At 45.7% G+C, this 12673-nt stretch overlaps 1 protein-coding gene across 1 annotated transcript in view; it reads left to right on the forward strand.

Moving 5' to 3' along the window:
• The first annotated feature begins 2044 nt into the window (after positions 1–2044).
• The window catches only part of PRKD1 (protein kinase D1), a 225965-nt gene continuing 215336 nt past the window's right edge, over positions 2045–12673 (forward strand). The window contains exons 1-2 of the mRNA XM_074996914.1: positions 2045–2340; positions 2808–3005. Coding sequence (XP_074853015.1) covers positions 2323–2340; positions 2808–3005 — 216 coding nt within the window. The 5' untranslated portion in view covers positions 2045–2322. The remainder of the gene's footprint in view (positions 2341–2807; positions 3006–12673) is intronic.

Here is a 12673-nt window from a genome sequence, read left to right on the forward strand (position 1 = left end):
ACCTACTTACCTTCTGGGGCTTACCACTACCCTGTCCTCCTGGGCCAGAAGCTCTGGTCTCTGCCAGAAAAGCAACCGAGTTGGGGTACAGCACTGCAGCAGAACAACACAGATGCTAAACCAGCTCAGCTCTGGTTGATCTCAGATATAAGGCCTTGGCAGCATCCAAAAGCACTGGCCTTAAAAGGGACCAAACCCCAAATGAATCCATCTTACACTGTATAAAAGTTTTCAACAGAAAAAGCTCATAAGAGTCACTTTCTTTACAGGTGAAAGAGAGAAGCACTGTAGTTGCTCCTGCAATAACTCATTAAACAATTATTTACACTAGTTTTGATAATAAACAGAAGTGTCTATAAGTATAGAATAGGATTTAAGTGATAAAGTAAGCTAGTCAAAGAAAAAAAAAATCACAAAAACCACATCAGCTAAGCCTAGTATGCTGAACAACTTTTTATATGCAAAATCTTACTCTAACAGTACTTCTAATCATCTTTTTCAGAAGCGAGGCAGCCTCATAGCATAGCCTGATCCTTCCTCCTGTTCGGTTCCCCACCTTTATATTCCTTTTGACCAAGGTGAGGATGCTTTGCGTTCAGTTTAAGCTTTTCTGAAAATGAGTGGAAAAGTACAAGATCCAAAAAGTGTTCCAGCATCATGTGGCCTGGCCACATGTCCTGGCAGGACCAACCACAATCCAGGCTTACATGAAAAACAAGACTATTCACCGAGGGGGCATGGTAATGAGCCACTTCAGTAAATGCTAATGAGGTGCTGCTATGAATATGCAATATCTCATTAGCATAATGGCAGCTGCGCGCACTTTGAAAGTGCTGGTTTTGAAATGCACGCCACCCATGCAGCTGAGGGCCTTTCGAAATGACCCCGATTTTGAAAGCCCCTGAAGCTAGAGAAGATGTTTTGTTTGCTGTCATATAGGGTATTAAAAGCTGAACTACTGGATACTGTTTGAAGCAGCTGACCCAGATATGATATTGATGCCTCTACAGTAAATAAGTACCAAGGATTTGTGATATTGCTGGAACTTGATTGAACAAAAGATTCAAGGACAGCTTCTGGGTAACTAACATAGCATCTACCTCTATTTGAAAGCGGGTTCTGGATGGATATCAGCGGACTGAAAATAAACTGTGTTTAAAAGGGGTCACCACCTAGGAGGACAATGAAATAAGACATCAGGAACTGTTATAAAACATTAACACTATTTCTTGTAATGATGTACCCATGATAGTGGATGTAAAAAGGCAGAAGAGCAACTCATATACATGCAATGTATATCAAAAGAGGCAAAAGTGTAGACCTAGCAAAATGATCTTAGCAACAGTAAAGCCAAAATACAAGGCTATGCATGGAAATGGTTATTTAAAACTAAACTGCAAATTTTAGCTTTTAAATACAAAAAGAAATATGATGTGACCTAGTAAACTGTCTGATAAACACGTTAAAATCGCCACGTACAGTTACTCAACCGTGCAGAGTATTAGGTAGAAGACAGAAATAAAAATGGAAATAATCTGAAGACTATCTGGAGAGGAATACAGTGAGTCCACTTTATGGCTAACAATCAGCCAGGTGTGTGTGTGTGGATGTGTAAAATTCCTAAGCATAAATAAAACCCAGTTATGTAAACTGCAGTCCTAGGTAACTAGGGCCCTGAGAACACATCCACCACAACCCAGCACCCAGCTGTAGCTTAAACACTGACAACTTGTTTACAAAGGAAAAAAAAACCCACAACTTTGGGAAATGTCCGATGGGCTGTGCCCGCCGAACGCCTACCAGTACACGCCTCGCCCTCCCGTCTGGGGGCCCTGCGAATAAGTCGAGAGGCTCCATTGCTATTGAGACTTCACTCCCCCCGCGACTTTCCCCAGGGAGCTCAGTACTGGCAGGGCAGGCGAAGCCTCACCTGCCATTGGCCTGGCTGTCCGGCGGCAGACGAAGAGATACCGCGTGCAAAGCCCGTCCGCTGGGCTGAGCAGCTGGTCCCGCAGAGGGAAGTTATCTGAGGCAAAGGGCTGGATCCCCGCCCCCCGCCAGAGAGCGCCCTGAGCAAGTGGCACCGCGGCGGAGGCAGCTCCCCTCCCTCCCTGCCTGCCGCCCCCGCGGGGAATGGCAGCGCGCCCCGCTCAGCTGGAGGCACCGCGTGCCAGAGGCGCCCGGAGCAGGGGACCGGGCTGAGCGCCGGCTTTCACGCCTCCCCCGCAGGGCTCCCCCTCCAGCGCGCCCCGCAGACCACAGCCAAGCCGGGCCGGCTTCCCGCGCGCTCTGCCTGCGGGCAGCGCGGCACCGACGGCCGGGATGAAGGCGGCTCTGAAGGTACCAGCTGCACCCAGGCTGCAGGGGGCGGGGCGCCGGGAGCGCGGGCCGAGGCGCGGGGTCCGGGTCCGAAGGGAGACAGGCGCGGGCCGGGGCTAGCGGGAGGCGGGCAGCGCAGGATATGCAGGTCCCCGGCCGGCTGCTGCTCCGGCCGCCGCCGTGTGGGGGCTCTGGGCGGCGCCGCCTCCTCCCTCCCGCTGGGTTAGCTGCGCGCTGGCGGTCGCCTCTAGAGACGGCGGCGGCGGCAGCGGCAGCGGCCCCTCGGCGGCGGGCTGGGCTGGGCTGGGCTTCCCACTCGCTCTGGGCGTCTCGCCGCCTTTTCCTGTCTGCAGCCTCCCCTCCCCCGCCATTTTCACCCGGGAGCGCCGCCCGGGCTGCCCAGGCGCTGGGCGGGGGGATCCGCGCCGCGCCGGGGCTCCCAGCAACTTTTCACTCCGCTCTCTCTCCGCCTCTGCTCCTGCGGGAAGTTTTCCATGAGCGCCCCTCCGGTGATCCGGCCGCCCAGCCCGGTGCAGCCGGCGGCGGGGGCCGCTCCCAGCGGCGGCATCTCCTTCCACCTCCAGATCGGGCTGAGCCGGGAGCCGGTGCTGCTGCTGCCGGACTCGTCGGGGGAGCTCAGCCTGGCGCACGTCCGGGAAATGGCCTGCTCCATCGTGGACCAGAAGGTAAGAGCGGCCCCAGAGGCGGAGCTCCCGCCCCAAACTCCGCTGCGCGCCCGGCTCCCACCCGGGCCACTGGGCCCCAGGCGGAGAGAGCCGCTCGCCTCCCCGTGCGCCCGCTCGTGCGCTAGTGGTGCCGGTCTAGCTCCGGACACCGGCGCGGCTCGCTGCCCTCCGGGCTCAGCCGCCATGCAGACCGGGCCCGCTGTGCCATCCATCGGAGCGCGCCCTGCCGCTGGCGGAGGAAACTTTCCACTTGGCAGCCCGGGAACGCGGCCAGCGGGCAGCGTGTCGGCGTCCTCCTTCCCGAGCAGAGGACAGGGGGCGCTTTTTCTGCTGCCGGCAGGAACGCGATCGCACAGCTCTAACGCCACAGTTCTCCGTCCCACGCTGTCACCAGGCTCAACAGCGCTTCGGCGCCGGCCGGGTATTTGGCTTTTAAAAACCGTTGGGGGGACAAACCGAAGGGCGTGAAAACGGAGGCGAAGACAAGTGGCAGGCGCCACTCTGTGCAGCACAGATGGATGTAAGAGTAGCCAGGGGTTGGTGGAATGAGCTGGTGCAGAATTTCAGCCGGGGGAATTGGCAGGTGACCTCTGTGTCAATTGAGGCTAATTGAATTGCTCCCTGTCAACAGCCCTTCTGAGGTCTGTAGTTGTAGAACCACAACTAAGCGTGAAGAACGCCAGGCAGAAATATTCCTTCCAGGAAGTTGTGAAAAGTGACAAACTTTGTAGAGGTGGACCTGAGTTCCTTTTTTCACTTGGAATTCTGGTATAATCATTAGTCAGCCTGAAATTTAGTAAACTTGGCAAAGTGACTACATCTGCCTTTGGCTCCCTCCACCTCTCCCACTAGTAAACCCACCTAAATTGGCAACCCCACATTTTCAAAACAATATTTTTCTCCCTCTCCTGGTGGAGTGTGAAAGACCCACATAACAGGTTTTGCAGACTACAGAGGGGAAATCAGTGAAAATGATGAGGCATTCTGCTTGCTTTCAGAGACACAAAATAAACTGAAAGAGCAAGTAAACACTTTCTCTCTAATATTTCCATTATCAGGCTCTTAGGTGTAATAGGTCAAAAATTCAGACAAGGTCATGTTTTTAAGTTGATGGTATTTCTTTAAGTCTTGGTGTAAATCATACAACATTTCTTTAAATATGGCAAACTTTTCCTTTTTGTTTATTAAAGTGTATTTAATAAATATAGTTTCAAAATACTTTAAGCATGTCATCTTAGATTTTAAAATACATACTTTTAAAACATTTTAAGAAGAAGTTATGTGTTTTGATATGCATACTTATTTAATTAAATTCAGTAGGGAAACATATCCTTTTGTTTAATATTACAGTGTTTATTTTCAAAGCTTGACAGAAGCAAGTTGCTTTTTACAGAGAAGACAAAGTACTTTTATCCATTCGACCATTCATAACTTATTGTACTGGAAATAATGGAAATGTGCTCACACCATTGCATCCATTGTTCATACTTTTGTGCCCAGACTTGCATATTTATTTAGTCTGTTTGCAGTATCCTAGTGTGCAGTATTTTGTGTCTGCAGCATTCTTTCACAACAATATTAGGTTGCCTGAAGAAGGAATACCAATATAGATAAATTTGCTTTCATGTCTGATGTGCAAAGTTTTTCATAAAAAAACTGGCATAAAAATCTTAAACAGTTGTATTCAGTAACTGTAACGTATCCGTTTATTTAAAAAAGTATAGCCACTGAGGTGTGTTTCTTTGTAGTGTCTTCCCATGTGGCTCTGTCTCATTCCCATGGTCTATTAGAGATGCAGTTTATTGTTGTTCAGGAATGCTGCAAAAGTCATCTGTTTTTCATGCGGAGAGGATAGTTTGAGAGAAGGGAATAGTTGAAGGAAAGTAGTTTTGTTGCTGGTGGATTACATCTTTTTTGATTGAGAGTAGTTTATTTGTACTTAGGGAATTTTTCCTCATGGCTCCATCTTACATGGTACAACTTTATTTGCATAGTTAAATTTATTGTTTGTAAGTATATTTAGGGCTGAAACCATAGAGCTATTGGATAGAGTATTTCAATCTATATGACCAAATTAATATGTTTTCTGTTTGCAAAAGTTAGCGTACGAATATATGAAACTGGTGACTGTACTAAATATCCATGCTGAAGACACATTAGCAGCAGTGACTACAGAGTCAACATCTTGCAGTTCATTGCAAAGGAATTCAGAGATTCTTTCAGTTAAGAAAGAAATGAAGAAACTATAACAAAAGCTAATCTAGCAAAGAACAATTCAGCCGTCTATGAAATGTGTCCCCTCAACTCCTTATTTTCTGTATATATATATATATTTTTTAATTCTGAACCATTTTATGTGCAAGAGGTTGAAAGGTTTTTGTTTTTTGATCAAGAACATGTTTTCCTGTTGCCTTATCACATTTGTTGTTTTTGGAAGATCTTAGCTCTGTAACTTGTTTAAATTTTAAGCTTTTGCTTACTTTTGATATTACAGGAAGTTGGTACTTGCTTGTCAGGGTTAAGAAGGAAATTTCATGGATGGGAAACATACTGTCTCAAGTACTTTTGGGCCTTTAAAGTAGGTACCTACTTGCTACCAGGAGAGTACTATGATTTGTGTAATCTGCCTTTAATTAGTAACTTGAGGCATTAGACTGGGATCCAGGGAATGCAATTTAAATTAATTTAATTATTCAGTTTGGTTGCCATATTAGGTTGTAAAACTCCACTTTCCCTCTTTTGTGGTAATCACTTTAGCTTCAGGGTTGCTCACATACGTTCCCCATAGATGAGGCACTGATCCTGCAGGAAAGTCAGATCTTTGTGGTTGTACAAAGTCTCATTGAAGTTGGTGGAACTATGAATAAATGCAGAACGTAGGTTTTTGGGTCTCACTGAAAGATGGGTGCCTCCTCCCCTATCCTGTAAAGATTTATGCACTTTTAACTTTATGCTGTGTCAATACTATTATTAAAGTAAATGAAACCTCTCTCAGTCCATGATGTAGGATGAGGCCCATGTAGGTGTGCATGTATATGTGAGTAATGGCAGCATCTGAAATGCGAAGGTTACGTGCTGTTACTTTCTAAGAGAATGTGGTTACGTTAGCAACTAGGGTAGTGTGAATGACATGGATAGTGAAGGGAAGGAAAACAAACAAACAACAAAGGACGGAAAAAGTTTGCTGTCAAAAGTATACGGTTCTGTGTTGGTCACAGAAAGCACTACTGTGTGTGTGTAAGGCCGAGATAGTTATATGCAGGGGCAACCATTGACCTTTTATCAACACTTTCTCGGCAGAGTGCAATGGTATATGTCAATTGGCGGCATAAATTCAGACAGCTCTGAGTCTGTTAAGAGCTACTCTGAATCTCGCTAAATTGAATCACCTTGAGTTTGTGTGCTTCGTATATAGTACCCTTACAACAAAATTCTTCAGGATGCTTCATGTGGTGCTGCTATTTGTTCTTCATCTGGAGTGGAGTAAAATTATCAGAGTGGTGATGTCGTTGAAAAGGAGTGAGAATCTGCCAGAAAATGTCAGCGCTTGACTTTTAGAATATCTACTCTGTAAGAGTGAGAAAATATTGCAAAAATAAAAGTTGTTGTCTATAGACAGAGAACTGGAATTGCCCTGTGGGGGATGAACACAACAGAATGTTTCTTCAGGCTGAGCTTTAAAGGAAAGCATGTAGCAAAATGCAGCAAGACTATACTTTTTACATGTTTAATCTACCAAATCACGAAATATCTTCACAATTGTCTTTTTTTCTTCTTTTCTTAATATTTTGGCTGTCAAGAAGGAAAGTGTGTTTTATTTTATGTATATTGTGATAAATACAGTGGGGAAAAGCTAAATGTTATATCCGTTTTCTAATAATCTGAAAGTATTTGTTTCTATTAGTATCTAATGTGGTGAGTAAGTATACTGAGTTTCTTTGATTTAGACACAGTATAATATTGCTGATTAAAAATGAAGTTAATCGGTGGGGTAGTTGTAGTGTTTACAATCATTTTGTAAGTTTTCAACTCTCAGATGAACAGGTTAATCTTTGACATGAAAATATGGATTTTTGTGGGATATAACTATTAATATTTTAGCATCAAATACTGGGTGCCTCATTGTCTTTCCCTATGGATGCTATAGCTAGCAGTAGACAGGTGGGTGGAACTGTTGGGACCCAGTCTTGTCTCTTCCCAGCCGACAGGGTTGACATTCCTCAGTCTTTTATGTGATGGATTGTGGAGGAGCATTCCACAGAGCTGAGCTGGCATTATGTGGGGCTTGCCTGTTTCAGTGTGGTCTGTGTGTGATACAAACCTGCCTCATGTGGGATCACTTCTACTTTTAGGATAACTAATACATGAGAGTGATTTATGTGGTCCCTGACTGGCCAGAATATGGGTACAACTAAGGCTACAGAACTGTTAATTTGTATCAGTGGTAAAAAAGCCATCAAACTGTATTTACAGAGACTTAAGAAAACACTGCACAGTTATAATTGGCTCTTCCATTTGATTATTACTGACGTTCCACAACAAAGAGTGTTGCAGTTTTACAAACAGGCCATTTAATAACAGACAAATGGAAACAAAATACATCAAAGGTAGTTAGAGAGATGCTACAGCCAGAATAATGTGCCTATATACATTTTAATGTAGACATTTTCTGTACGCCAAAAGCATCCTTAAGAGACTTTTGTCAGAATAGTAACAGATTGGACCTGGGCCCAGGTATTCCTCCTCTCATGAACATGATGATAAATGTGATTAGCTGCAAAAAGTTACTTTCTTGCTGCTTTCCTGACTGTTTTTGGTCAGGGGAACTTAATATAACCCTAACATAGTTTGACCCAGGTCTTTAATCAGTGACCTGATTAGGGGAAAAGAGGCCTTTATCTATGGAAAAATTAATGTTATAAAGTGGTTTCCTTTTTCAGCAAAGATTTTCAAACAGTCCCAGAAAATATATAGGGTTTATTTCTTCTACCCTGCGTAAACCACCCCAAAGTAAACAAGAGTCTGACAATAGTTAAAGAAACCCCTTCCTAGCGGTTGGAGTGAAAGCAGTGAGGTTAGGAGCGAGACAGAGAATTGTTTCTTTTCTTTCTCTTTTAATTGTAGTGACATATACTGAGACTAAAGAGGATTTTCCCGTGTGTGAACAACACTTTTAACCTTCTACTAAGCGTGAAAATGTGAAGGATGTGTATGTTTACTCTACATTAGGGCACTGGTCACCAAACTTTTGAGCATTGTACTCCCCATTTTTCCCATTGTACTCCCCACCCTCCCTCTCTCTCTGGCCAGAGATGGGCTGTGGTTTGGGGAGTAGATGGGAAACATGGATGGAGTTAGGGGGGCAATCATGGGAGTGGAGCTTCAGCCAGGCTGTGGTGGAGGGTTGGTGGCTGGGCCTGCGGTTAGGAGCAGCTCCACTCCCAGTCTTGTCAAACCAGGTGTGCATGGAGCCATGGATGCTGCTGCTGGCTGGACTGGAGCAGAGCTGGGGTTGGGGGAAGGCTTGGGAGGTGTTTCCTCCTCACCTCCTATTAGGGCTGGGCCTATTTATGCCCCATGCTCCCTCCCCACCTCAGATAGCCCTCAGCACCCGCCTGGGGGCGTGTCCTACACTTCGAATACCTCTGCATTTGGGCGTAGCTGCATCCCTTACTTCAGTGGTGTCCAATAGGAATTCAAAGATTGCCACACTTGTGGTTGTCTTCTTTCCATATTTGCCACATTATTTGCACTCCCAGCCCCCCGCTCTAAATAAATGCCCTCCCTGTCCCCCAGAGCCAGGCCCTCCCACCTCCCTGCCCCATTCTAACTGAATTCTCTCCCCCGGAGCCAGGACCCCCAGGACCTCTATTCTAAATCAATGCTGGTGACTCACCAGAGCTGCCAGAGTCTCTGCTGGAGCTGTTGCTGGGGCTGCCACCTGGGTTGCTGGTTCATCTCCCACCAAGCAGTGAGGCACGTACATAGAATGGGTAGACGGCACTCTCTGCATACCACCCTCAGGAGGAGCCACATTTAAAGGCCCCAAGAGCTGCATGTGGCTTAAGAGCTGTGGTTTGGCCACATCTATATTTGCCACAACAGTGTCCTATTTGCCACATGTGGTGAGTGGTGAATGTATTGAACAACGTGATCTTACTTTCTTCTAACGAAGAAGGCAAAGACTTTTTCCGAATCTATACATCTGTATTCTCAGGTACCCTCAAAACACAGGCAGACAGATAGCAAAGCATTAGATTTCCTGTGTGGCAGATATGGCAATTTCCTGCAATATCATTGGAAGTCCAGTGAAGATTGCCAGGTCCTGCAAAAGGATCTCTCTAAACTGAGTGGCTGGGTAACAAATGGTCAGATGAAGTGTAATGCTGATAACCACAAAGTAATGCAACATTGGAAAACATAATCCCAGCTAGATATAAATGAGGGTGATAAGGGTCTAAATTAACTTTTACCATGCAAGAAAGAGATTTTGGAGTCATTGTGGATATTTCTCTGAAAACAGCCACTCAATGTGCAGTGGCAGTCAAAAAAGTGAACAGAATCTTGGGACTCATTAAGAAAGAGTCAAAAAGACAGAAAATATTATACACTCATCCCTCATTTAACAAGTACTTTACTTATGAGTACTTGCTAAAAAAGGGACACACATACGTACCTTTGTTCACTAAATGAGTGAACTTCCCCTGCTTATATGGGCAAGCCGTGGGGTCGCTGGCCGGAGGGTGGGGAGACCTGCACCTGGAGCTGAGCCAGCTGTGGAGTCCCTGGCTGTGGGGAGGGGAGAGCCGCAGCCCTGTGGCTGGAACCTTCTCCCTTCCTTCCCTCAGACATGCAGGTGTCTGACAGACCTGTTGCTGGGTGACTAGAGAGAGAAGACTGTTAGCCTGGTTCCTTCCACTGCCTGAATGTGAAACTAACCAGCTATGAGCTGATCAGTTTCCAGGTCCCACAAAGCCATGGTGGGACTGGAACCAGCCTGCCCCTGATTCCTAGCTCCTGCCACTCTGGGAGCCAGGAAACTGACCAGCCCTGGTGGTTCCTGGCTCCCCTGCCCTTGAAGGAAAATTGGAGTTATGCAGGAACAACCCCTGCGTAACTTGAGGGTTTACCGTGTTAGTCCCCACCTCCCACCCGCCCCGCAGACCTCACCCTCCACCAGGTTTAACACCCCCCCCCAGGTCCCAAACCACCCCCAGCCTTAGAGCCCCATAGCAGCCCCATACTGCCCTCAGCCTTAGATTCCCCCTGCAGCCTTACACTGCCCCCAGGGTTACAGCCCTCAGCAGCCCCAAATCCCCCCAGTCTTAGACCCCTCACCCACATCCCTAAATGGCCCCAGCCTTAGACACTCCTCCTCTTCCACCTGCAACCTCTTAACTCCAGCTGGGTGGCTCCCATAGCCCTCCTGCTCCCAGCAAAACAAAAAGCAGTCAAGTAGCACTTTAAAGACTAGCAAAATAGTTTATTAGGTGAGCTTTCGTGGGACAGACCCACAGTGGGTCTGTCCCACGAAAGCTCACCTAATAAACTATTTTGCTAGTCTTTAAAGTGCTACTTGACTGCTTTTTGTTTTGCTAGTGTATCGACTAGCACGGCTTACTCTCCGTTACTGCTCCCAGCAAGTAACAGTTAAAATCAATTAACTCAAGTGTTAAGGTTTTCAGCACCTAGGCATAATTGCTATCTGTACTTATAGAGAGAGCTGCTGGAGATATCTCTATTGTTAGATATCTGCCTGAGGCAGCAGTGTTCGGAAACTGCAAATGGCTTCTTTAACAGCCGTATGCAGCTGGGGACTGCCGAGCCAGCGACCTTTAACAAATCTAATGGGACCCATAGATTGGGAATCTGTGCTCTACATTCATACACTGCATCCTGTTTCTGGTGCCAAACTATTCTAATACATCAGAAAAGTACCTAAACTCAACTGGTTTATGTCAAGTTGCAAGCACTTGGAATGAACTGGAGACTTCTGCATCTGTTTTAATGGGAATTTAATGTTGCTCTTACAAGTTTTTGCTTACAAACAGAAATTTGGGAACCAATTGTGCTTGTAGAGGGAGGGATGAGTGTGTTTCCTCTGTATAAATCCATGGTATGCCCACCTCTTAAATACTGCGTGCAGATGATGTCACCCTTCAAAATAATGAGAAAAGCTTCAGAAAGAAGCAACAACAATTATTAGGGATATGGAGAGGCCAGAAGGCCTGGGGGAATGTGAACCTCCAGCGGTTTCTTAGCGAAAAGGCAGATTTCTGTCATACCCTTTTTCTTGATGAGGAATGATCACCTGAGGTAATAGTTATTTGATTTGGTTGACATGTAGAGGAGGCATCAGTATGTCTTTGAGGAATTGGCGTTTGCCTGCTTTTCTAAACCTGGAGCATATATCACCAATGTTATACAGTAGCAATTTACAGTGTTACACGTACTGTTGCCACACATATTTTGCCAGAATAGTAATGATCAGCAAATTAGAAAATTTGAAATGGTAACATAGGAAGTATCTTTTTTACAAATTTATCATATTCTTGTAAAAGGAGCAAGACTAAGGGTACAGACCATCCTACATATCTTTCTCAAGGAGTTTTGCACATATATATTCCAGTAGAGGCCTCATCAGAGCTGTGTAGAGTGTGATAATTACCTCCTATGTCTTACCAATGTTACTTCTGTTAATACACCCCAGAATATTAGCCATTTCTGCAACTGTGTTGTGAGGCATATTCAATTTGTGATGCACTGTTTTTCTTCTGAAGAGCACTACTATGCACTTAGCTTTATTGTATTTATCTTGTTAAATTCAGACCAGTTCTTCAGTTTGTCAAGGTCATTGTTAATTCTAATCCTGTCTTCCAGAGTGCTTGCAGCCTCTCTCAACTTCCTGTCATCCACAAATTTTTATAAGCATACTATCAACTCGATTAGCCAATTCAGTAGTGAAAATATTGTATAGTACCAGACATAGGACTGATCCTTATGAAATCCTATGATGTATAGCTTCCAGTTGGAGATCGAACCACTGATAACTGCTCTTTGATTACGGCCGTTCAAGATTTTTGCACCCCTCTTGTAGTAATTTCACCTACAGCACATTTCCCTTGTTTGCTTATGAGAACGTCATGAGATTGTCAAAAGCCTTAATATAGTCAATATTATATCTACAGCTTCTGCTATCTGCTAGGCCAGAAACCTGAGGAAAGGAGTTAAAATATAGGTGGCTTGACATGACTTGTTTTTGACAAATCCATGTTGACTATTACTTATAATCTGATATCCACGGGGTCAGGAGTCAGCAACCTTTGGTTCCAGAGCTGCTTGTGGCTCTTTAAGGAGTCATTTGCAGCTCTAGATGCTGCCACCACTCTCTTCTCTGCAGCTCACTCCCTGCTTCTGCTGAAACAATAGAACTAAGTTCAGGTGGTTTAACGGCTGACAGGGTGTTGGCAGGGATCTGGCAGTTAAACCAACTGAGTTTAGTTCTATTGTTTCAGTGGAGGCAGGGCAGGGAACTACAGGGAAGTCAGTGGCAGCAGCATGTGGAGCTACAATGACTCTGTTTGGGTCCCAGGAGAAAATGGTCTGGCCGTGGAGGGGAGCTTTAGAGAGGGTGGTTCTGTGTCCTCCTTCCCCTGCCCACCTGCATC

Source organism: Carettochelys insculpta, chromosome 6 (assembly GCF_033958435.1).
Source record: "Carettochelys insculpta isolate YL-2023 chromosome 6, ASM3395843v1, whole genome shotgun sequence".
NCBI classification, from domain to species: Eukaryota; Metazoa; Chordata; order Testudines; family Carettochelyidae; genus Carettochelys; species Carettochelys insculpta.